At 41.5% G+C, this 24,983-nt stretch overlaps 1 protein-coding gene across 1 annotated transcript in view; it reads left to right on the plus strand.

The window, feature by feature from the left end:
• The first annotated feature begins 2,998 nt into the window (after positions 1-2,998).
• Positions 2,999-24,983, plus strand: part of CDH13 (cadherin 13) — a 465,553-nt gene continuing 443,568 nt past the window's right edge. Inside the window, exon 1 of the mRNA XM_088136165.1 lies at positions 2,999-3,148. Coding sequence (XP_087992291.1) covers positions 3,104-3,148 — 45 coding nt within the window. The 5' untranslated portion in view covers positions 2,999-3,103. The remainder of the gene's footprint in view (positions 3,149-24,983) is intronic.

Genomic DNA, 24,983 nt, shown 5'->3' on the forward strand with positions numbered 1-24,983 from the left:
TGACGTGGTATTGAGTGGAGCAATGAGCTTTGCAGCTTCATCCAAGTTAGATCAAAACAATTCAGAGCATGCAGGGTTATAGTTCATGTGTCTGGTGGTCTTTGTATGAGCATTGCAAGCTCCCTGTGGTTTGCTCTTCAATTCAAAGGATGAACATTTGTCCCTGGTATCTTGCCTGTTTGTGTCTAGATCACAATCTGCTCAGTTGATTATATGATCATAGAATCATAGGGTTGGAAGGGACCTTGGGGGTCTTCTAGTTATCATACCATCTTGGACAAATGGTTGTCCAATCTTTTCTTGAAAACCTCCAGCAATGGAGCACCCACAACTTCAGAAGGCCAGCTGTTCCACTGCTTAATAGTTCTCACCGTCGGGAAATTCCTACTTATTTCCAGGGTGGATCTCCCTCTGATGAGCTTCCGCTCATTGCTTCTTGTCTTACACTCAGGTGCTATGAAGAATAAATTGATGCCCTCATGGGACAGTCTGACTCTGGGCTGAGAAAGAAATGGGAGTATCTCAAAACTTTAATGAGGAGCAGGTAGATACTGCACAATCCTTCCTCTCCAGGAAAAAAGGGGGAAAAAAGGATAGTTAGCCCTCTGATCTTGCATTCTGGGGGGAAAAAAAGGTTCCCTTTTGGGTCTCAGAGACCTACCTGAATGAATTCACTAATAAATAAGTGCTAGAATTTGGGCTTATTCTGTTTTCAAGATTTTGTATATTAATCTGTTACCTTCTTGAGACTCGTTGTGCATCTTTCCTTCTGGGCAGTATTCTGTTCTTGGGGCTTAACATAATGTAGCAGTTAGGACTGCAACACTGTACAAAATTACTAAGGTCTTGGCTGTGCAGAAATGCAGATTCAAAGGGAAAAGTGTAATTCACATTACAAGTCAGCACATATGGAGCACCTAAAACAGCTGGGTCTTCTCTAAGACTTGCATGGCTGTTCCCTGGAGCTGATGCGCAATCCTAGGAAAAGACATGTTTGGTTTAAGGTCCACCTGGCAGGGGGGTGTATGGAGGAGTACATACACTCCTCCATGGAGGAGTAGCCCCTCTGGTGGAGGGGTCTGCCATGCCCTTTCTAGGGCTTCACCTGGCACTCAGCTCTCACCTGTGGCTCCAAGTAGCTGTAACATGCACAGCGGCCACGCCCTGGTAAACCATCTTGGCAGACAGGCTGAACCAGGTGAGGGTAGCCAGTGGGTCTTTGACTCTCAGTGAGATAGGGGCGTTGTCTGTCCCAGCGTGTGAAGTCTGGCCCTGGGAGATTGAGTGGAGGAGACTGATCAATGGTCCAACGGTCAAGAAGGCAGGCCCAGCAGGCATTGTGGAGCGCTAAGACATGACAAGTCCACCAGCTTTGAAGACAGGTGCCTCCAAAAACTGATAGAAAACCATGGGGGATATCACAGAATAACACCCACACTTACTACAACAATGGACTTCCAGTGCCCCCATTGGGCTAGACTCTGCACTTCCAGTCTGGGACTACAGAGCCACTTTTGTGGCCACGGAGGAACTGTGCAACAGACCCAAAGGACTACCATATATATACCTGGCAGCTGTTATGTGTATCCTGAATCATATTTTGCCTTTCAGATTCAGTTTACTTCACAGTTGTTCTAGAGGCCATATTGGCTTGGCCTACAGGTCATGCTAAACCAAGGATTTTTAACCAAGGTTTGTTGATCAAGCCATCATACCCTGATTTACATCTAATACTAAGTTTCAGTAGGTAGATTTGCACTAAACCATAATGGGATTGCTTGGCTAGGCTTAGTGCAGTGTGTGAATCCAACTATTTACACTTATTTTGGAATACATTTGCACACAGATGGTGATATGCAATTGAGTTTAAAAGGGGCCCAGAGAAATATCACATAGGTGGTAGAACCCAGCAATTTTTGGCTGGTCTGGGGGAAAAAAACAAGAAAACTAAGCATGTTGGTTCTGATAGTATTCGGACAGGAGCCCAGCAGAGAATCCCAAGGATACAGCGTTATTGTCACTAAGAAAACAGCATGAAATTCACCAGGAATTGATTTCAGTTCTAAGTAAACGTTTTCTTTTTCATTGAAACATCAGCTTGTTGTTGAATAAGAAGGGGAAATTGTTGGGGGTTGAGGAGAGAAGGGTTCACATGCATTATACACAGTGCTCATATCAGAGGAGGGTCTGCAATGATTTTGGAATAGAATATCTTTTTCTCAGCTGCAATTCCTCTTTATTTGCAGGGTTGTGGTACGTAGAATAGAAATAAGTATGTACACAACACTGTCTTAACATTCCAGATTCGGTATTCCATATCCCAACCTGCTACATGGATTTTGGTCCAGTGGGCAAAAAGATTATGTTCTTCAAGGACATGGACTTTTGCAAATGGTCACCCAGGCTCACTGCTCCGAAAGACAAAGTCCACCCCTAACTCTGAGCAGTTAATAACATCTATGGCCCTGTGTTGGATGTTTTCTCATCAACTCAAATTGATCTGTCCTCCCTTTAATTTGTAAGATGAAGTGAAAACCCAGTCAGGATTTCTGGTGTCCACGGGAGGACTTTGCTGTGTCAGACTTTCAAACACTTTGGAAGTCACCGAAGACAGAGATTGCTTTGATTTATTCAGAATAAAGCGCTCCCAATTAACATTTCCGTAAAGAAAATGCGATGCGAGGTGTTACGATGCCCTCAAGTGCAAATCTGGAGCGGGGGAAGAGAACTATGCTTGCCTTTCAAAATCCATCATGAAATGTGTGATTTCCGAAGCAGCGACTTCTTCCCTTCCAATGGAGCCTGTCTTAAAGCATTGCGTTTGGCAAGGGGTACATGCTCAAGATATGTGATGCAAAAAAGAAGGAACATTTGTGAAAAAAGCATCTTGGAAAGCGATTGGTTCTGGTCATCAGCCTTTATCCAATGCTTTGGTGGTGATGTTGCTCCTCTATTTGGGAAGTTGGCGAGCTCTCAAGACCGTCTCCCTCTCCCTTCCTCTCTCTCTCTCTCTCTCCCTCAAAGACTGTTCCACAGCGAAAATATGCTCAGTGCAACTGAGTGCATGCAGAAAAAAGCCTCCGGTATCTTCTAGGCTAACACAATGCAGCACAACGTTCAACTTACGATTGCATTTTTCCTGTCCCAGGTAAGGAATCTGGTTCTTGTGATTTGGTCCTTGAAACTGAACATGTATTTCTCTATCATTTCCTCTCTCTCTCTCTCTCTTTTTTTTGCATTCCTCTCTCTCTCTCTTTGCATTTGGCTCTTTGGAAGTGTCTGATTTCTCAGGGACTGCACGTTGACTAGAAACACTGTGCAGGGGATGTGAGAAAAGAATCTTCTGTGACAGAAATGCTGTTTTAGTCTCTAATAACAGGAATAAATATACAGACATACACAGACATTTATATACATTGTAGCTGGGCGCGTAGCTGTGTGTCTATGTGCATGCAAATGCAAATTATATTTTATTCTCCTATTTACAGGAGTGTAGCAGACTCTTGAGTGTGTCTGGGTAGCAGCAGTTAAGATTTTCAGCTGCTCTAATATGCTTCAACTTTGATTTGCTCCTTCTTTCGGTGTCTTCTGTCGGGATCTGTTGCAAGCAGTTCCTCATCTTGCTCAGCCCTCCCTTTAAAGAAATGAAAAATGGGGAAGATTTAATCGAAAAAAGAAAATATAAGGAAGGAGGGCTATCAGAGCTCTTTCTCCTAGTTCTCCTCCTAAATCCTTACTGGATTTGCAAAATCAAGCATTAGTCACTATCCTTCCCCCGTTTCTTCTCAACTATAACCAATCCTCCCCCTTTTCAGAAAGACAGAAAAAGGGGTGGGGGGGACACACCCAGCCTTTTAAAATTGAGAGGCTGTGATATCCTGCTGTTGCTGTCTATCAAAAGCTGAGGAACAGCAAGGCTCCAACTTCTGAGTTCCCTGCCTGCTTCTCTGAGTCTCCCTTCTGTGATCATACCTACAGATTTAATTTCTGAAGGTGTTGTGTTGTACTTCAGGGTGGTCTGTTGTGGTCTGACATGATGCTCTGAGTTCCTCCTTTTGAGCTCATTTTCCTCGCCTTGCCTGCTTCTCTTAGGAGGTTAAACTATTCAATTATGGTCTTGTTCCACTCCAGGGGAGGATACTCTGTGTTGAAAAATAAGCTAATTCCTTTTTAGGCTTTTTAGACTTGCTTTCGGTTTAACCCTTGAGGTTAGAATCACCAGGAAAAGCTGCCTTCTACCAGTTGGACTGTGTGTCCAACTAACCCAGAATTTACGTTGCATTATTCTCCCATGTCCTAAGCAGAGAGAGGGATTTTCCCCCCTCCCCACCACTGCATCTCCTGCCATCTGATCCTTTTAGCCAGACATGTTAATGTTTGAACCTGGAACTTTCAGTATGCAAAGCACATGTTCTCGTGCTAAGCTACAGTCCCTTCTTGGACGAGGGGATACCCCTGCCTAACTTCCTTCTGTTCTCTCCATTTTTGGTATATCAAAGCAGTCACAAAACATTGTCTGTTCTATTGCTTTTATTGCACCAATGCTGCATTCATGCTTCTAAGGGATTCTAATACATAATCTACAGGCAGAACAATGTGGACTCCAAATAAAGCAGGATCCTCATCCATCCAGGAGGCAATTTCAGAAGACCAAATCTCTGGACTTGAGGACAGACTGGGGCACATCTGAAAGACACCATAGTCAAGTTGTCAGCCTGGGGTGGGGATTGAAGGTTCACTTTTCTTAGTTGTACCCAGTACGATGAAGAATTTTCAGAATGTTGGAAGATTGTGTAGATTGGCAGATTGCGTAGCAGACAATGGTTTCAGCAAAAGTGCCAACCCTTAGAGTGGTGGGACCTTTATTGTGGTATCTTCATGTTCAAATGACAGGGTTGTGCAAATTGGCTGTTAGACACATACGGTGATGTATGGGGCCGGAAGGCAATATTTCTTCATTCGTCATGCAACCTGATTAGGAATCCTAACCAGAATGACTTGGAGAGCTTCATTGTTCAGGTGGACTCAGCTTTGGTTAGCCATTCAGATTAAAGGTTGTGGTCTAATGTCAAGCTAAGCAATAACTTGATTTGTTTAGTTTGGTTTAGTAGATTATTCAAACCTACCTATTGTGATTTGTAAACCATAGCTTACGGGTCAGCACTCCACCTGTGTTTTATGGGAGAAACTGTGATTAAACAAACCATGATTTCGTGGGATGTGTGCACCTAATGCCAGAATGGATTTGCTCTGCCAAGCGTGCACACTTGAAGTCATCTTAAAGCAATCAAAACACTGTTGCTTTGTAGCACACTTTTATCTGGAGAATTGTCTCTGTTAGGATTTTGATAGTTTGACTCTCCAAGACACTTGGATGAAAGAGAAGGAAAAAGGTGCTAATATAAGATTCCGCATTTCACACTATTCCTTTGGTCTTCTCTGAAACTCCTTCAGTGGCCTTAGGCATATCACTACATCTCAGCTTGCCAATCTAGCAAGATGGTTGTAAATGCTAGTCTGAGTTCCTTTGAAGAAAGATAAGCAGGATCCACAGGCAGAGTTAACGCGCTGAGTCATTTCCTATTTTATGTTGGTTAATTCAAGTTTCTGTTCTTGAGCCAACCATTCCTATGGACGATTATAATGAAAGAAAGCAAATTCACTTTCTTCTTGCCTGTATTTCATGACTTTTATGAAAAGATCCCCCTATGAAAAGATCTCTTAAATGTCACTTGTTAGGAAACCGAACCATACAGCTTTTTAAGTTCAAACTTTATTTAGAATGTTACCCCCCAAAACATATTTTATGGTGGGATGTTAACATGAAACAGCTGAACAAGTAAGTCCGATTATGTGCCAACAAGTCTGGGATGGTGGATCATGGCTTACAGCCTGCAGTAGGAAGTTAGAAAATAATGACAGTCTGCTTGCAAAGTTGCACTTCAACACATCTTAGTATGTGGTGGAAATAGTGGGAGAAAGAGTCATTGATGAGAATCTGTGCAACAGCTGGTGAGCTGGAAGGGGAAGGGTAGTTGTTCCAGGAGCTACTCTGATAGATTGTTTTACTCGCCTTTCAATAACTTTCATGCTGCGGGGACTGGAAACTGTAAGGAATGGGTGACGTTACTTGCACCAAGCTGTCTAGCAAGGTTCTTGTTTGTAACACGTTGTGGCAGCAATATTTTTCCCCCCGTTCTCGGCAGCATTCACATTTTATTCCTTGATCTCCAGCAATTGGAAATGGCAAACATTGGCCTTAATCAATTGATGGATAAGGCGTCAGTTGCCATAATGCCTCCCAGGGGAAGACATCATTCAAGTTCTTGTTAACGTCTTAAGTTTGGGGGTTACAGTGATTAAGGGGAAAAATAATATCTTATACATAGGCATTCTCTGGCCTAAAACTAAATTTGCAGAATTTAGTTGATAGATGTAGAAATGTGGTTTTAAATTTTACTTTTTCCAACCTGCTGCCAGACGATGCTTTGCTGTTTCTGCTTCTAAGACTGGGAAAACTGAGGCTGATGTGTATTGAAAAGCTCTCAGTCTACACCCTTCACACATTACATGCATATACAGGCCATAACGTACATACACAAAGGCAACAATGGCAGATTATGGTTAGGCTGTGTTTCCTCTTGCTGTGGTTTTGGAGTTGTATCAGGGAGGGAGTGACACCCCTATTCGGGTGCACACACTCTTTTCACAGAGGTGGGTTTTCCCCATTTGCAAAACAGAGAAAGTATAAATGACCTTCTGCAATTTAGGACTCTAATAGAAGAGAATCTCTGTGGCTCAGGGTTGAACTGTGGAGTCCTTGGTGCTCTCTGGACTTGGTGGTTTGCTTGTAGATGTTTCATGACCCAACTAGGGAACCTCATCGGTGCTACTGAGTGTGGGGTTTGCTCCCTGTTTCCATACAGTAGCTTGGCCTGCCAGTGTTGGTAGGGTATCATTTTCTCATTGGTAGTTCCTTGATTAGGGTACAATAAACAGGGAGCAAACCCCACACTCACTAGCACTGATGAGGTTCCCTAGTTGGGTAGTGAAATGTCTGCAAGCAAAGAACCAAGCTCAGAGAGCACCAAGGACTCTGCAGTTAAGACTCTACCATACCTGTCTTCCTTTGTGGGGTCAGGTCAGCTCAGACACAACTGTCCACCACTGCCCTTTTTGCTACATGGCCTTCTTTTTCAAATCTCCAAGATATGTTTAGATAGGCTGTCAAGAGGCCATCAAGGTACTCTAGAAAAGCCCTCAAGCAGAGAAGCAGCAAAGGCGATGTTTCTTCTGGCTCAGAGGCATAGGATGAGAAAATAAGTGGATCCTCCAAGTTGCCTAACAGACAGTTTCTGCCTCTGTTTCATGACATGTCATCACCAGGCTACAGTGAGCTCTGTGCAAATGTGTGGGAGAAGACAGGATCTCCAGCAGTGGACATGGAGGATTATCTACCTGTCATAGTTTTTGGGCATGGCCAATCCATCATTGGTTGGCAACCATGACATCTAAGCTTTTGAAGCTTTTCCTCTGTAAAATCAGGGCCTGGCTAGCCATGGTTAGTTGAGTAGCCATAGCTTGGCTGGGTCCATACATTGCACCAAACTATAATATAATTTGTTTAGGTTTTTGTCCAGGGTGATATATGGAACCTGACACTGTGGTTTGCAAGCTAGCATTTATGGCTTTTAGGACACTGGGTGAACCCAACCAATTTCTATTAAATAAAAGTGGATAATTATTTAGCTAATATGGGAAGGCCTTTTAGAATATGGAAATAATATATTGAGCTTTAATTGCAAAGGGAAATAATACTAAGAATGATGTACTCCGAAAGTTTTTTTTTTTAAAGAAATACAGTGCATTATAAAACACACACAAAGAGATATACCTATAAACCACCAACTTTTTTTATAGTTCTCCAGAAGAGGGCTCCCTGCACAGCATGAAAATCAGAAAGCCTTGGAAAGAATAGCTGTAGCTGTGTAGGGAAAAGAGAAAGGAATAGATATTCCTGCAATGAAGCTGAATCTAAATGACATGGACAACTGAACCCAGATTCTCTCCTTCCAGTTTGGTACCTTCTCATTCATACCAGCCTAGCTGATGATCTGTAGCTGTCAAAAAGACGTGTGTGCTTGTTAACAGCTTGTAGGCATTTCTATGTAAAAAATTAAAAGGTGCCAAAATGGGACACATGGTAAATGTCATCTGAATGACCTTTGTGCCTAGGGATGGGAAAACTTGAGGAGAAATGTTTATTTGGGGACTGAAAATGAATATCCCCAAACCAGCAGAAAGTCTGTGGAGTGTATTGTTGGGTCTGCCCAGTCTGCATTCATTGAATGCAATGAATCTTCACTGGCTTGGAGAACCCTTTGATGCATAAGGCTGAAGTGGTCCAACACTGGCTCTACCCTTACATATCCTCACAGTGCCATGGAGTTTCCAGTGGTCATTCCATGCTGAGCCAATTAACTTCAGAAGCCGTGGAGATGGATTGGCTGTTTCCTTTGCAGCTGTGGGCCAGGTGGTTCCCTTAAATTGGTGTTTTTCAACCTCAGCAGCTCTGCAGATGTCTTGGTCCTGCAATGTTTTGCAAACTTCCATTCATTTTCTTGGGCTCTGAAAAGTCTGTTATGAGTACTTTTTCTGTATTCTTGAACAGTGGTTTTTTTTCCCCTTTTTTACCTTAACACACAGGCACAATTCTGGTGAGGGAATGAAGTGTTGGCTCGATGCTATTTTAGCACTTATTCACTGGCAAGCTGGTGAGACTGTTGGCTGGCTGAAGGGGAAGAATGGAAAGGTCCTTGTAGAACATTTTCCTGGGGTGAAAATGCTGCAGAGAGTTTTGGTGTTGAAGCTAGTGGCAATGCAGAAAGGGCCACAATTAAGCACTATTTGGACTAATATGATTCAGAACTGGATGCCGGCCATCAGAGTTTGCCTTTGCTTAAGAATGTCCAAAGTTGCAATGTCGAGGTCCACAACAGCAAAAAAAAAATACTATTGAAAGTTAACACAAAGTAAGCCATATATTTTCTAGATCGCTAGATGCAGCTGTCCTGGCAAAGATGCTAAAGGTTGATAGACAACCCTACTTGGGTTGTGGAATTTTTAAAATATGTATAACCTGGATTTGGATAGAAACAGTGTTCAAACAGAAGGTTGTGTTTTTTGAGGCAGGATATGATTGTTCTAATCAAGCAGCGTGAGATTCCCAGCTCTCATGTTCTGCAAATTCTTAAGAGTATGAAGATGGACCTGAGAAGAGGGTTTCTGCAAAATCTCCAAACTCAGAGAGGGCGTAAACTAGCTTCCTAGTCTGAGCAATGTGCAGAATTGTTTGAACATGGGCAACAGGATTGCAAATATTGGGCTCCTGATCAATTCTGTTCAGCTGTTGATGCAATGTTTCTCAATCTTGGCAACCTGAAGATGTGTGGACTTCAACTCTGGGAGTTGAAGTCCACACATCTTCAAGTTGCCAAGATTGAGAAACACTGTGTTGATGGAATGTACAATAGACTCACCCAGTGAGCCAAATGCCTGGGAAATAAAGGGGTGATGGTAGTATCTTTGTAACTGAATGGTCCTATTTAAAAAGAAACATCTAGACGCAACAAGCAATCCATTTCTAGGAGCTTAGCAGCAGTAATGAAATAGCATGCACTATAGTTAAATATACAAAAAAGTGTCAACGTTTGCCAAACTAGGACTATCTTAAGCAGCAGGCTTTACCCTCCTTATAATTAGTAGAAGCCAAGGCAATGATTAAATAGCAGCTGAATAGAAATGCTCTTAATTTGGGGGTCCTCTCTGTTTTCTCCCACAAATCCTTTTCTCTCCAGCCCTCAAACCTCTCTCGATTAGGTGTAACTCTATTCAAGACATGCCGCGTATCTGAAAAGTCCTCTTGCCCTTCTTTGCAGCCTCCGGGCCAGTCAGAATCCTTTTCCACGCATATGTTGCTGATCATCTGCTGATAGAACAGGATCATTTGGCTTCAGAGCTCATGACTGTGTTTTGGTCAGAGCTGAATGCATTCAACTTCCCATTAGGTCTGAATTTGGATCAAACTACTTTATGAGGCACTGGCAACTTTCCTCCTGACCTCCTCTGCTGCCGTTTCCACGAGCACAAAGCATTCAAACAAGCAAAGAGACAAAGAAACCAGGACTGCATCACACGAAACAGGAAGGCAACTCCCAGTCATGCAGCCAAGGCTAAACAAGCTTCCTCCACAGCGTTTCCATGAGTTTGGATTCTGCTTGGATCCTGAAAGCAAGCCTGCATTTCTGGCTAGGGTGGGCCAAAAATGACTCCTGGGTTTTTGATTGCTCTCCTTCAACACAAAAGGAAAAGAAACCAGTGTCCATGTTGGTCTGTGTGTGTGTGTGTCACTTTTAAGCACACTGTTGAAATTCTCACGGGTCATATTTGAAATTCTTGTTCTTTCTTTAGTGATGAGTTGCAGAAATATTACATAGTACATTCCTCTGTCCACCACACTGTGGTTTCCTGGACTTCCAACCCTTCTATTTAATCCCTGAGGGAGACATAGAGAGATAAGTCTTCCCACATTTTCCCCCATTCAGGACGTACAGGCCAAGACGGCTGGATAGTAACATGTAACAGGATATGTATCCTCCATCTCTTGACAGTAGTAAAGCCATTGAGAAATACCACCCAATGACGTTTTAAAGAAATTTTGAAGCATCCTGAAAATGAAGCAGAAAAACAGAAGCTCTGTGGGACAAATATAGGATTGATTTGAGCACAACGTTGATCACCACAGTTACAATTTGGAATAACACTGAAAATAACACGCTGGGGGAATAAGAAGTGTCCAAGATGATGAAAGTAGATTGGAGCCATTGGAAAAATGTCAGCCTTCAGAAGCAATGGGGTATGGCAAATGCGACTGTAGGAATTGTCCTCATAGTATGGCAACCAGTACCAAATACCAATATTGTCTAATCCAGAGGGAAACAATATTTTTGGGATCAATAGATCCATTCAAAATGTTGAGATTAGGTCAGGGCCAGTAGCGTCCATGAAGGAAGGGGGATGTCCGAAACGTCAAGGTGGTAGTCACAGCAGCACCATAGAAACTCCGCCTGGCAGAGCTGCGATCACACTGCTGTCACTGCCATCTTGATCTGTTGATGTTCTTGAGCAGTTAATTTTCTTCTATTGGAACCATCTTGATCTTTTTGACTCTGTCGACTGCTCGGGTTATGGCTCCTCCCATAAAATGAAGAGTCAGAGTCCCATTTCACATGGAAGGAGTCACTGGATGAGCAAGGCTTTCTATGCATATTTGAAGGAAGAGCTACAGCTGGGAATAGGAAGCAATTTATCCCCATCCCTTTCATGTTTGATTTCTTCTAGGTCACCCTTCCTTAACATGGTGCCCTATAGGTATGCTGGGACTTCAACTCCCTCTGTCCATGGTGGCTGGGGCTTCTGGGAGCTGGAAACCAAGGGGCACCACTTTAAGAAACTAGTTGATCCCCAATTAGGGGTTTTGGAATTCAGAAAATTGGAATGTGAGAATCAATTCAGCTCAGATCTACAAGGGATTCCCTTCAATCATCCCTATGATTGAATATTCTTCCTTTTTGCTCCTGAACTTTAATAATTGTGCTTGGTCCCTATCTCATTCTGTTAGTACAACAGCAAACTTCTGAAATCAAGTAGTCTCACTTTTTTCTTCCAGAAGTTGTAGTGACTTCCTAGGGGAGAACAAAGCTCTGGAAAACAGCTTTGCTGAGCCTGTCTGAAGACATGGATGCTTTGCCCTCCAGGCATCTCAGTAGACAAGTTTTCCTGCTTCTGAGTGTTTCTACACTCCTGCTTTGTAAGGAGTATTCTACTAATTTCCCCAGAGATGAGCCCTACGTTTTCCCCTTGGGAGCAGATTTTACTGAGTAGGGCAATCAAAGCTATGAGAATTAGCAACCTTTAGAACAAAAGCAAGTATACTTGGATCTACAGAAGTTGAAGGCACATTGCTTTTGAGAGAATGAGAGAGCAAAGGTGACTTGTCATAAGCTAATGGAAATCTAGCCTTCTTGCACAGAATTTCAACAGGGTCTGGAACAGGATGTGGCTTCCATGTCTTGTCCCTGGTCAATCAACCTTCAGCAGAAGTTCCGATGGCTCTGTTCCTCCAGGCAGTAGGAAAATAAGGTAAAAACCAGTGACAGGATCTGTGCAGTCTGCCTTAGTTGCCACTTAACATACCTTCCTCCACTGACATTCCTTGCCCAAGTGGAGCCCTTCCCCCATCCCCCAGTCTCAAAACGTGGCTTGCTAAATAGGTTTTCAGTTCAAGTTTTTAGCTTTGCTTGCAACAAGATTCAAGGCTGGTGGGTGGGATTCTGCCTCAATCTTATCATAGTCAAAGTAATGTCTTCTGCATTGTTCTTTTGTTTCTGCCTCCACACTGGAAGAACCTACTATCCATCAGATTCTCATTCTTTTCCTGAGGACAGGGCAGGAACCAATGGGTAGCAGAAGGAGATCCAAATTTGAAATAATGAGGAATTTCCTGACCATGAGAGCTATAAAGCAGTAGAACATCCTGCAACGTGCATCCTGGAGTTGTAGGTGCTCTATCACTGGAGGTTTTCAAGCAAATGTTAGACAGCCATTTGATGGGGATGATGTGAGGATACCTGCTCTCTGTAAAGGTTGGATTAGAAGACTTCCAGTCTCTCTCCCAGTCCTATGATTCTGTAAGTCCATGTGACTCATGCATTGGGTATCTGTCCATCTCTTTTATTCCTTTAGAAATTTCTTTGCCCTACACAGTTGATATGATGATGCTACATATGGAAGTTGGTTTGGGTGCTGCATGTGAGGCTTTCAAAGAGGGACTGTGTCCATCCTTGGAGCCTAGATATTCTTGAGGGCCCAGAGGTTGCATTCTAGATCTATAATAATCTTCCATCTCCTGGATCTCATGCAGATATTGGAGAACAAGAAAGCTCTAACTTATCTGGCATACTTGCTAGGGCTTTCTCCACCATGGAATGATTAAACATACAGGCAGAAGAAGCCAGTAACTGGCTTGAGCTGTGACTCATAGGTTACAGCTTGTTTGTTGAAGCACCAATTCTTTGTCTGCATGCTCCAAATTCTACTGGTGTATTAGAATGAGCAATGAGTGAGCATTCATGATACATGATCAACGTCTTCCCACCCACAACCTGGCATGCTCTATGTTGAACAGTAACTCTCCAGATTCTCAATATGGGCTCTGGTGCATTTCCCAGATATGCCATAGATAGAACTTTGCTTCTGAGCCATGAGCATGGCACCTGCAAAACTTAAATGTAGACCTTGCAATATGTAGCTTTACTCCCACATACCTCATCACTGGGTACCCAGTTGGAACAACTTGGTACCGTTCCTACTGGAGGCATCACGACACCTTCCTGCTTGAAATTATGGTGTGGCGGGGGAAAAAAACAAAACAAAATAAGCTTTTGGAAAGGTAGAAGGAAAGAGAAAATGTCAAGCAAAGAGTAAAGCGAAATTACTATGTGACTAGGGATGGTTTCCCAGGCTGGCATTTATATCTCTGTGGGGTTAGACTGCTGGATGTGGTGTTTCGAACAGGTGGCATTTTTATCTCTAGAAAGCATGGGCCATAATTGATGAACTGATTTGAACTGGTGGATGTGGTTTGAACTCCATAAATTGTGTCTTGTGCATGTGAAGAACCTCATTAACCTGCAGCAGACTGGCTCGGTGTCCTGAATTCCAACTTGCCCCAAACTGAGCTCTTATAACGAGTGAACTCGTTGCCTTTCTTTGGCAGGAAAAGAGGTTGCCTATTGTGTGAACAAGACTATTAGCACAGTGTCTAATTATGACTAGGTTGGCTTTCTGAAGGGTTTTTTTAGGAGAGAAATGCTCAGGGTTTTGTTTTGTTTTTTTCCCCCAGTAGGGCACGGATGTCAGAACTGTTCAGTTGATCTCTTCTGCTATGTTTCCTTCCCTGGAAGAAAACAGGAAGCAGTTGATCATGTATTTTGAATTTTTGCTCATTGCTCATTCTGATGTGCAGGTAGAGTTTGAAACATGTAGACAAAGAACTTGTGTTTCAGCAAACCAGCTGTCAGCTATGAGCCCCAACCCAAAACACTTGCAGGCCTCTTGTCCTTGTGCATTTACTGTAACTGATCATCCCATGGTGAAGCAAGGCTATGCCTCACCTTCCCTTCCATTTTGCAAAAGATGTAACAGGTAGGCCACATGTCTTCTCTATCAGGAAGCAATGGCCCAAGTGACAGAGCCGTACATTTGTACAGTGTTGTGATATAGTTGTTTAACACATAACCTCGTTTCCCACACTTTGAGAAGCACTAGCATGTAAAGTACTTGCTGAACTTCTAGAACTGCAAATCAGAGTAGCATAGAACAGATATTTACACCTGGGTTTAATTAATTAATGCACAACTATCCAATATCATAATCATATTTACATAATACAGTGCCCATTAATAAACATTATTTAAGCATTTTTACATAATGTGCATTTTAATGTCCACTGAAATTATCTTCAATGCTTGCTCTCTTTAATACTAAAAAACTGAAAATAATTCAAGCTGAGAAATTGATTTTACATTTTCTTCTTCTTACACTTCAGAAAGGAATTGGAGCCATAAATAAAATTATTTTGACCTGCTCATTTCAACACTGTATTAAACAAATATTCCTCTTCATGCAATTTAGAATGGGACTCCATTTTTTCCCTATCTCTCAGTTTAAGCTATTTAGTCAATTTTTACAACTTGTTTTATATTCCGTATTCCACTGTGGTTTTCCAATCGCTTTTAAAGGGCAAGGTGGTAATGTAGGCCCTCTGTCTGGGAGGCAGATAGATTTTTCTGATCTTTAGAGCATACGAAAATATATCTGTGTGTTTGGTTTATTTTCTTTATGTGCAGAGATAACAAAGACCATGATCACAGCTATCCTTCCAGGAATTTATTGTTAGCTGAGAATTTTCCCCTCTTTCTTTTTTTGAAATAGAGGAAGCCTTGTAACTCCCTCAGAACATACTCATTCTACATCATACCACTCAATTTGGGGACTTTTCTGGCTGTGAAGTAACTGGAATGTCATTAGCAGTGTGCATTGACCTAGACAACTTCATACGGATGGACTTCAGTTCTCAGAATTCTGAGTCCTAGCTATATTGGCTAGGAAATCTGGGAGTTGAAGTCCAAACCTATGGAAATTTCCCAAGTTGGGGAATATTGGTTAGGAATGACACACATCATCTAGCATCTTCCCAGCTGAGACTGCTGGTCTCTTGAACCTGGTTCTCGATGTCTCTGAGACTTTTAAAAAGAGGAAAACCAGTTCAGCTGATATAAATAAGGCAATTCAAGCGCCTTGCCCCTCGCTGAAAACTTAATCCTTCACCCACTTTGACAAGGCATGAACCATTCCCTGAAAATATTGGAGAAATCGTGTTGGTTCAATGCCAGTGTGGTGTTGCCCTAGGAGTTGATTCATGGGTGGCTTATGGGACCTTCCAAGAAAGGCTATAAAAGGCTATTTAGCTGAGCTAGAAGATCACCCCAGCAGCTACAATGTTCCTGGCCATGATGGGTTCCATTTTATTCTTGGTTCTCCTTTGATAATTCCCTTAGCCAAGAATTGGTGCTGGTGGAGACCAGATAAATATTTGATGACAGCTTTTTTTTTCCTTTAATGTTTCTACATGATTATTAGAGGGGAATATGTTTGTGTAGGTGTGCACACATCTTGAATTTCTCCTCTTTCAAAATCTTTCCATGATTTGCCATTTGAATGATTTCTTCCTTCTTAAATAGTTCTCCATAATGTTAGCCTCCTACCTCAGACTTTTGATCCTTTCAAGTTTTGGATTTTTAATAGGAGGGAACAAATGGGAAAGGAAAAGTATTTTAATCTTCACATAGCTTGCTGACATGACTTGTTCTGTCTATGGTATAGGCTGAGCGCTGAAGAATTGATGCCTTTGAACTGCGGTGCTGGAGAAGACTCTTGAGAGTCCCCTGGACTGCTAGGAGGTCAAACCAGTCAATCTTAAAGGAAATCAACCCTGATTGCTCATTGGAAGGATCGATAATGAAACTCAAGCTCAGATACTCTGGTCACCTAATGCGAGGAGAGGACTCTTTGGAAAAGACCCTGATGCTGGGACAGATGGAAGGCAAAAGGAGAAGAAGACGGCAGAGGATGAGATGGTTAGATGGCATCCCTGAAGCAATGAGCATGAAACTGAGCAAACTCAGGGAGGCAGTGAAGGACAGGAAGGCCTGGCGCAATATGGTTCATGGGGTCACGAAGAGTCAGGGTCAATTTCCTTTAAGATTGACTGGTTTGACCTCCTAGCAGTCCGGCATTATACCTGAAGGCTATTGATTCTTGCATGGCATGAAACAGATATCCTTGTAAATCTTATCCTGGGTGTATACATTTGCCTTGTAGTATCATCTTCAACAATGTGTAGCCAAGAGGTTGTGACTTGATATCAGGTAGAAAGTTTTTGCTCCTTCATCTCACCATAAAACTTAGTGGCAGCAATTGCCATGCAAATATAAGAGAAAAATACCACCCTTGCGGGGGGGAAATAAAATTTGAGCAAATTTTTGCTGCTTTAAAGTCAGTCAAGTCTCCTAGATTCATGCATGCATTGGAATGTGTCAGCTTTCTAAAAGGCCCATACACAGTTTTGATTTCAAAAACCAAAGGAAAAAAGAGAAAGAATGGGATATTCTGGAAACCATGTTCTTAAAGGATTTGATATATCTTTTGAAGCCCTGCTCCTGTTTGCTTCTTTCGATTTTAGAAAAGCCATTTTCTAAATGTTTTTCAACAAGCCAAGAGGCAGCAACATGGTGAGCTGTTCTTTCTTTTTAGATGGGGGTTGGTTCAAACTGAGTTATTTTATGGACCGCTGGTGTTAAGCTGTGATTTGCACTGAATGTGGTGTTCTTATTGAATTCTCTCTCTCTTTTTTAACCTTATTTACAAATATAGGATATGTAAGCTGTTTAGAGTTGATATTGATTACAGCAGCATTTGTTGTTCAGTCGTTAAGTCATGTCCGACTCTTCGTGACCCCATGAACCATATTGCGCCAGGCCTTCCTGTCCTTCACTGCCTCCCGGAGTTTGCTCAGTTTCATGCTCATTGCTTCAGGGATGCCATCTAACCATCTCATCCTCTGCCGTTCTCTTCTCCTTTTGCCTTCAATCTTTCCCAGCATCAGGGTCTTCTCCAAAGAGATCTCTCTTCGCATTAGGTGACCAGAGTATCTGAGCTTGAGCTTCATTATCGATCCTTCCAATGAGCAATCAGGGTTGATTTCCTTTAAGATTGACTGGTTTGACCTCCTAGCAGTCCAGGGGACTCTCAAGAGTCTTCTCCAGCACCACAGTTCAAAGGCATCAGTTCTTCAGCGCTCAGCCTATAGCAGTGTTTCTCAACCTTGGTAACTTTAAGTTGTGTGGACTTCAACTCCCAGAATTCCCCAGCCAGCTAAGCTGGCTAGGGAATTCTGGGAGTTCAAGTCCACATATCTTAAAGTTGCCAGGCTTGAGAAACACTGGTATAGAGGAAGGAACATTCTTCTATAAGAGAACAAATATGAAGTGAGTTGACTTCATGCTGATTAGCTAAGTGTCATCAGAGCAAAAACTCTCTTCCTCCCCTTCCATTCAGCCCTTTGAGGTAGACCAAATCAGGAAACAGAACCACATGATCTATCAGAACTCTACTTTATTGCTATATACGACTTAATGACAAAAGCTTGAATAAATGGCAGATTCTTTCTCCCACCTCTTAAAGAGAATCAAAGGTAGGGCAATTTTGAAGTTTTCCTCTCCTGTCTATCTGGGCTAACCTAATATTTACAGCAAGGTGTTTGCATCTTGGACTTTCAGACCACCCCTGACCATTATTACTTTCAAGAGGGAAGCTATAATACAATGGCAGACAATGTGCCTTGCGTGAAGAAAGTGTGAGGTTCCATTCTGGGTCTCTGCAGATAGGGCTGGAAAAAAATCTGAAATCCTCCAGGTTTGTTTTTCCAGTATCAATTCTCTAACTCGCTCTGAGAACACTTCCCACCTTAACAAAGATAGATCACGTCCAAGAAGATATTTATCTGCAGTCACTCAGTTCTGAAACTGAGCCCTGTATTAATAACTGGTGTATAAGATGGCATCAGACCCCATGTGAGTCAAAGACCTGCTTGTTTGTTTGTTTAAGAAGTTGGTTTCTATGTGTCAGAGTTTAAGTCCATCTAAAGCAGTTTTTTTCAATTTTTCAGGCCAGAGAACCTGTCTGTCTGACTGTCCATCCATCCATCTATCCATCCATCCATCCATCCCAGAATCCCTTTCCACTGTACCTGAATGACTGGGGGGCGGGGGCAAATCTCTGCAAGGGACTAAGGGTGGGGAGAACTTCTGCACAAGGGATGAAGTCTTAGGGACTAAGCCTTAACACCTTTTTTCTTTAGTCATTTGTGGAGGGTTTTCTGCAAGGAAGTAAAGAAAGGGGAAAACACTCTTTCAAAGAACTAGGGGGGAAAAACCCTCTTCATAAGGGAATAAGGCTTAGTCCCTTGTGGAGAGGGTTCCCACCACCCACTGTCCTCCAGAACCCATCCAATTCCTCTTGGAACCCTAGGCTTTCATAGAACCCAGCTTGAAATCCCCTGGCCTAAAGAATAGACATAAAATGCTTTTATAACACAGAATGGATGTCAGTTGTTTTAAACAACTGATCTCCATCTCCAACCCGTTCTGTATTAATGTCTTTGCTCCATTTTCCTTGACCCCAGCTATTGCATCTTAGCTTTAACTGTCCATGTGCAGTTAAAATCTTAACCCTTTGGTACATTCATAGCTGGAATTTTCTCATTTCACTGTAATATTTGCACCATGAAGGTGGTGGTGGGGGATCTGTTTAAGATACTGAAAAGACAACCATCTCACAACAGTAATATATAGAGCTTGATTCTTGCTGATGTAGCTGCTGAACTTAGTACCCCTTTTCATGTGCTGACAATGGAGCTCGAGCAAGGAGATAAAAATTGAATATATTGAAAACCGCAAAACAAATTGAAGAATGAGTTTTTCTTTTCTTTTTTACTTTTAATCTCCATTTTTTGCTGTTGATTTACGGTTTAGAGGACAGGGGGAGAAATGTGTCATCTTGTATTTGGTGTTCTCGGTGATGTATGGAGGACAGTAAGAAGAATAGTTAGAGGTTTTTGACATTTGGGATTAACCCCAATGGCTGAAAATAAAATGCTTTGGGGTTGCCCCCCTGATGATTCTGATCTATGGGGCTACCAATGTTTGTTTTTCTTTAGCTTCAGGAATCTGGGACCTTCTGTCAGTCACCATAAGGGACAAGTATCCTGCTGTAAAGTGGGTAGTATCATCAAATAATTGGGGGAAAAACAAGGGAAATACATTGAAGAAACCTCAAGGTACGTAGATATGGGAACTACAAATATAAGAGAGAAAATCAGCCAGGGATGGAGAACTGTCTTCCTTCAGTCTGAGTCGTCTGAGACAAAATATTGGGTTCCACTGGAAATAAAATTTAAGGCAAGGTAGCCAGTCCAGCTCACAAAGAAGACAACAGTGAGTTGGTTGGCAGATGAATATGGCCATCATTATCATTAGGCAGAATGAAGCTATCACCAAAGCCATTGGAGATATGTTTCTCTGGATATATGTAGGAGTCCACCATCCCACCACACCCAAACATCTCTCACATGGTGTGGCATGCACGGGTGCAGCATGCAGTCTTCCTAACCCAATCCGATCTACCAGCCATCAGTTGGTAGTCCCATCAGTTTTCTTACCATATGTGGAATGAGCAAGCCAGTCTGGAGAACAGTAGAAAAGTTCTTGCAGTGGGAGCTTCTCCCTGCCCAAAGATGAGAAAGAATGTGAAACGGAGTAAAAAGAGAAATGAAAAGTACACGCCCAAGGACCTCTATGATCAACTCATTCCCCTGAGCAGAAAGAAGCTCTTGGACTTAGGTCTTTGGAAGACAGCTTCTGGAAGCCACTTCTCAGAATTTTGTAATGTTTGTCTTTATACAGTATATAAAAGAAGCAGTTAGAAGTACAGGTAAAATGCTCTAGTAGAGAATGAGAATGTTATTTCTTTCTTTATATAGTATTTATTCTGCTTTTTTCATTATTGAAAACAATCTCCAACTGTCATTCCACTTTATAGAGCACCAGCCTAAGTTCTCTGATGGGTTCATATATCACTATGTATCACTAAGCCATAATGTTTGGCTTTGACTTATCATGTGATATGAACAATCTATAAACTATGGTTTATTAGTAGCATAACGTATAAGCCCCTCATGTTCTTGAGTTTCGTAAGTCATCCCCAGCTATTTCCTAGTCACTGTAGTTTATTTTCCACACAAAGGAGACACTTGCTTGCCTTATTAATGCCATCAAGGCCATCCCCAATATTTACCCCTTCTCATTCAAACTCTCAGTCTTGTAATTATGCTATATATCTAAAAATGCAATTATAATCCAATAAGAATAAGGCATCCTTTTTGGTAGGATTGTATTAATACATATTAATCACGTTGATAATTTCCATGGTCCTTCCAAAACAAAAAATTGTGCAAAAGTTTGCACCTTTGACCTTTGATGGTCTTCTGTGCACATGAAGAAGACATTTCCAGCAAAGAAGCTGGGTAAAGCTAAGTGACTATCCCAACTTTTGATTGGCTGTAGCAGTTAGAGGTGAGGTGAAGTAGTGTTGCTTTGCTCAACCCCATTCTGTGACAATAGCCACCACTCTGGTGGAATACAAATAGCTCCAGATTGAACCAAGAAAAAAATTCCACAGTAAGCAAACAGGAATTCTGTGGATACCCAGTGGGCACCAAATACTAAAAATTGCCTGGCTAAGTCAATAAATTGGGGGGAAAAATCTTGCTTGTGGGAACTAGATCACTCTGTTACATTTCTCAAGGCTGTTAGTTTTGTCCAGCACTGGGCTGAGTTAAATGAACCTTTGCCATCAAATCTTGTGACTTAACAAACAATTAATGCACTGTTACAGCATCTCCAGTATTTACTTCTAACTCGCATGATTCATCTGGCCCTGCTGGAGTTTAAGTGCCAATAAAGGAATAAGAACACAGAAGAGTTCAAATATCTTCAACCTTATATTGCCAAGAAATATTGGAATATTGCTTAGCTACATTAATTGCTATTGTTTATCACACAGTTTGAACTACAATGAGCTATGTCTCTTCGAGTTGTAGAAAACTTCACATAATTGCTGGAGGGTTGAGCTGTTCCCACTATCTAGGGTTTTTTTTTTAATTTTATTTTAACCTTCTCAAGGATTTGCGTTCCAAAAAAAGTAACTATTACCAAGACATTCCTGTATTCCATTAGTTAGAGATGTGTGACTAATCACTCAGGAACGTCTCAAGACCAACCCAAGTTGTTTTTCAGATTTGATGTACATCCTACATTTCAGATGAACCGTTGCCTCTTTCAACTACAATCACATGAAGAATGAAGTTTTGAATGTATATAATTGCTCCTGAAAATTAGCCTCTTTCTTTCCTGTCTATATGCTTTCTCAATATTTTTTCCAAAGAATCTGTAGTATAAATAGTAAACAGAATCTAATCAGAAAGCACAGGATTTAAGGAGAAACACTAGCTGGATTCTAATACATGAAGGATCTCACATTTCGTTATTTTTATAATGTAGTAAAGATATAGCACCTCCCGCCCCCCGGCTCCACAGACACACTTACATTTAATTAACATATTGTAATCTTGCTTTCTGGTCCAGTGGATTTACAAAGTGGCTTACACCTGTTTTTATAAATCTTCAGTATCTGCTGTGCTAATTATGACTTACAATAATGTGGGTTTTTTTTTTAATGATTCTCATAATTTCAAAAGAGGATGATCATTGAACTAATTTAAGCTGATGGTACAGAAATGACCAATGATATATTTTGAGGACTGGAGGAGATTTGCAGTCTGCTCATCCTTGCTCGCCCTTAGAAACAAGTCTGATGTGACAATGTTTTTTGCTTCACCTCCCCTCCAAGTTCATCTACCACCATTTTCTAACTACTGGTATTCCTCAACTGAACATGCTGTATTTTGATGTCACCTGGAAGTCATAATTGTGTAAAGCCCCATCTTATTTTAACTGAAATGTTACCTTCTGGCCTACAGAAAGGATGAGTAATTGTACCTTGGAAACTCAGCAGATGGTGGTTTCTGGTGGTCTTTGGTTCCCTCTAGAGTTCTTGTACTTTGTTGCCTACTCTTAACCCTGTCATTTTGCAATGTCCCTAAACTGCAGCTGGGTGACCAGCTAGGCATGACAGACCTAGCTTGAGACTTCCTCCTCCTTGGACTAATAAACATGAAAGGTCAGTGAAGTGGGTCTGACTAGAAAGTTTGAATCCCTTTGGACATTTGATTTGATTCAATGTACGTGTTGGAATCAATTAAGAACACCGATCCAATTTGGATATTCAAATTGAGCCAATGAAACACAGGCATGGGTGAGCAGCAAACATCCAAACCAATTGGAAGAGATTTGAATGCAGTTGATCGGATACTGTGAATCAATTCAAGTCAGCTGGTGCTCTGAATATTCTCACAGGCCTGGTAAACATATTCCTTAGCTCCTATTAAAATGACTGAGTCTTATGCTTCTTTAAAAATAGGCTTATTTCGGCGTAAGTGTTTGTGGAGTGTTACGGGGCTAATGCATTGCAATCTTGATCTCCACTTCATCAGAGACATGAAGTGTTAAATTACTAATATACAGTTGTAGCAAGTGCAAAACTGTATTTCCTGAATTAAAGGTTGCAAGACATGTTTGAAAGACATTAGAAGGGAAGTATAATTTCAACACTTATTCATACAGCAAACATATATTTTGGGACAAATCCAGCTTGAAAATTGCAGGTAACTCATTTGGAGGGGGGAGCCATGGGCAAGCCAGTTAGAGTCCATTAGATCAGGTTATCGCCAATCTTGTTTTCACACCATTTAAGTTATTGCAAGAGGAATAGTGACCAAACTTGTAAAATGATGGTATAGTCTATCAAAATATTTTTCAAAATTTAGTCCAGATGCATTAGCAGCATCTAAAACCTCCAAGCTGGCAGCATCACAGTGCATTTTGGATGATTGGAAGGTTGTTAGAGAAACCACAATAGCTGGGTTCATATATTATGCTAAGTCAGAATCAATCAAATCTCTTTATAGCTTATTTGGGTAGACCCAGCTAGCATCTGTAACCAGCCTCCTTTTCTAAAGGTATGTGTGTTTTAAATAAAGAGTATCATTTAAGGAACCACAGGTAATTTTAAACGTCCCCTGTCCACCATTTACGTCTGATCCTGAGAAGGACATGGGCAAGACACATTTCCATCGCTTGGAAATGTAACTTCTAGATTCCCTTTAGGGAATGGAAGACTGAAGATCAAGTCTTTGGGCTTTTATTAAACAATTGAACAAGGCAATCCCAGAAGACAAGTATGAGGGTAGCAATTTACCTGTGGCATTTAACCAAAAATAAGAACTGTTGCAGGTAAATTGTGATGGATGGCTTGTAGACCTTGGAAACAGCATCTCTTACAAATTGGAGACTTTGGACCTGGAAAGGTGGGACAGAGTTATTTCAGAGAAAGAGAGGAAATTAATTAAATAAATCCCAGCCTCTCACTGAGGTTGCTGAAAACCATTTCCATTGGCACTCTCCTCTTCCATTAAATTGGAAAAGGAGATGGTGGGGAAAAATCTTGAATTACAGCGGGCTGCAATGGATCCATTGCTAATCCAAAGCCACTTTGGAGAAGTTTAAACCTGATCTGGTATGAAAAGGAGGCTGGTTACAGATGCTGGCTGGGTCCTTCTATCCAAATAAACTATGAAGAGATTTGATTGGTTTTTGACTTAGCATAATATATGAACCCAGCTACTGTGGTTTATCTAACAAGCCATGGTTAAGGGTACCATAACTTAAAAGAATGTAACAGTGACTCTTTTTGACTTTTCCCATTTTTCTATTCCATATGCTTTAAATGAAGCTAGTACAATTCCAAGGAACATGTCTCTGCTTTTAAGTGAGAACATACACTTCCAGCATTTCCCATAATAGGTTATCCTAAATTGCCCCCTTCTGAATTTCTGCCAACAGAACACGACAGTCTAATGTTTATGGAAGTGGGCATCACACCAAATTGCTTGTGCTCTATTTTTACCCTTGAACATTTTAATGCCAATAATTTTATCAAAGCATGTTTTTTTCAAGCCAAATGCTGCTGCTTTGAAAGTGCAATTGATTTTTCAGTTTGTCTTCTCTATTCCTACCCCACCCTAAGATTTCAACAACATAGTCATTTTTTCCAGGGGGATCATTCATTCTCCCTCAACCCTGGGCAGCATGGATAATTTGAGGCTGATGGTGTCATGTGCAAAAAATGTACCAGGGCTTGTCTGTTTCTCATAACATGGCATAGCAAACTCCCCAAAGCTTGCCAGCTAAATGATGTTTGGAATTCCAGTTCCAAGGGAGGTGGCTTGAAGTATAAACTAATAATAGTTTGCAGGGGGACCTGAAGTACAGAGTTTTTTGTCTGTGCTTGTTCTAAAAGAGCAAGGTTCTCCGGGCTGCAGGAAACAGCTGCCCATTTAAATCTTTTATGTCTTCTGGTGAGAGAAGATTTTTGACTATGGAAATCAGTGGGGTGTGCATGGGTGTGTATGTTTTGTTCATGGAAGCTAGGGCTGCACAACATTTCAAAGGAAAGCTTTGCTTTCGTGATTCTTGAGTGGAGCACCCCTTCAAAGCTGCTTTGTGAAAAGAAGCTTGCTTTTACAGACTGCAGCAAAACTGTCAGTTTCTTCCAAGTCACATTCT

Source organism: Python bivittatus, unplaced genomic scaffold (assembly GCF_059951505.1).
Source record: "Python bivittatus isolate LINGU-HERP-01145 unplaced genomic scaffold, Pbiv_v1 ctg000190_np1212, whole genome shotgun sequence".
Taxonomy (NCBI): domain Eukaryota; kingdom Metazoa; phylum Chordata; class Lepidosauria; order Squamata; family Pythonidae; genus Python; species Python bivittatus.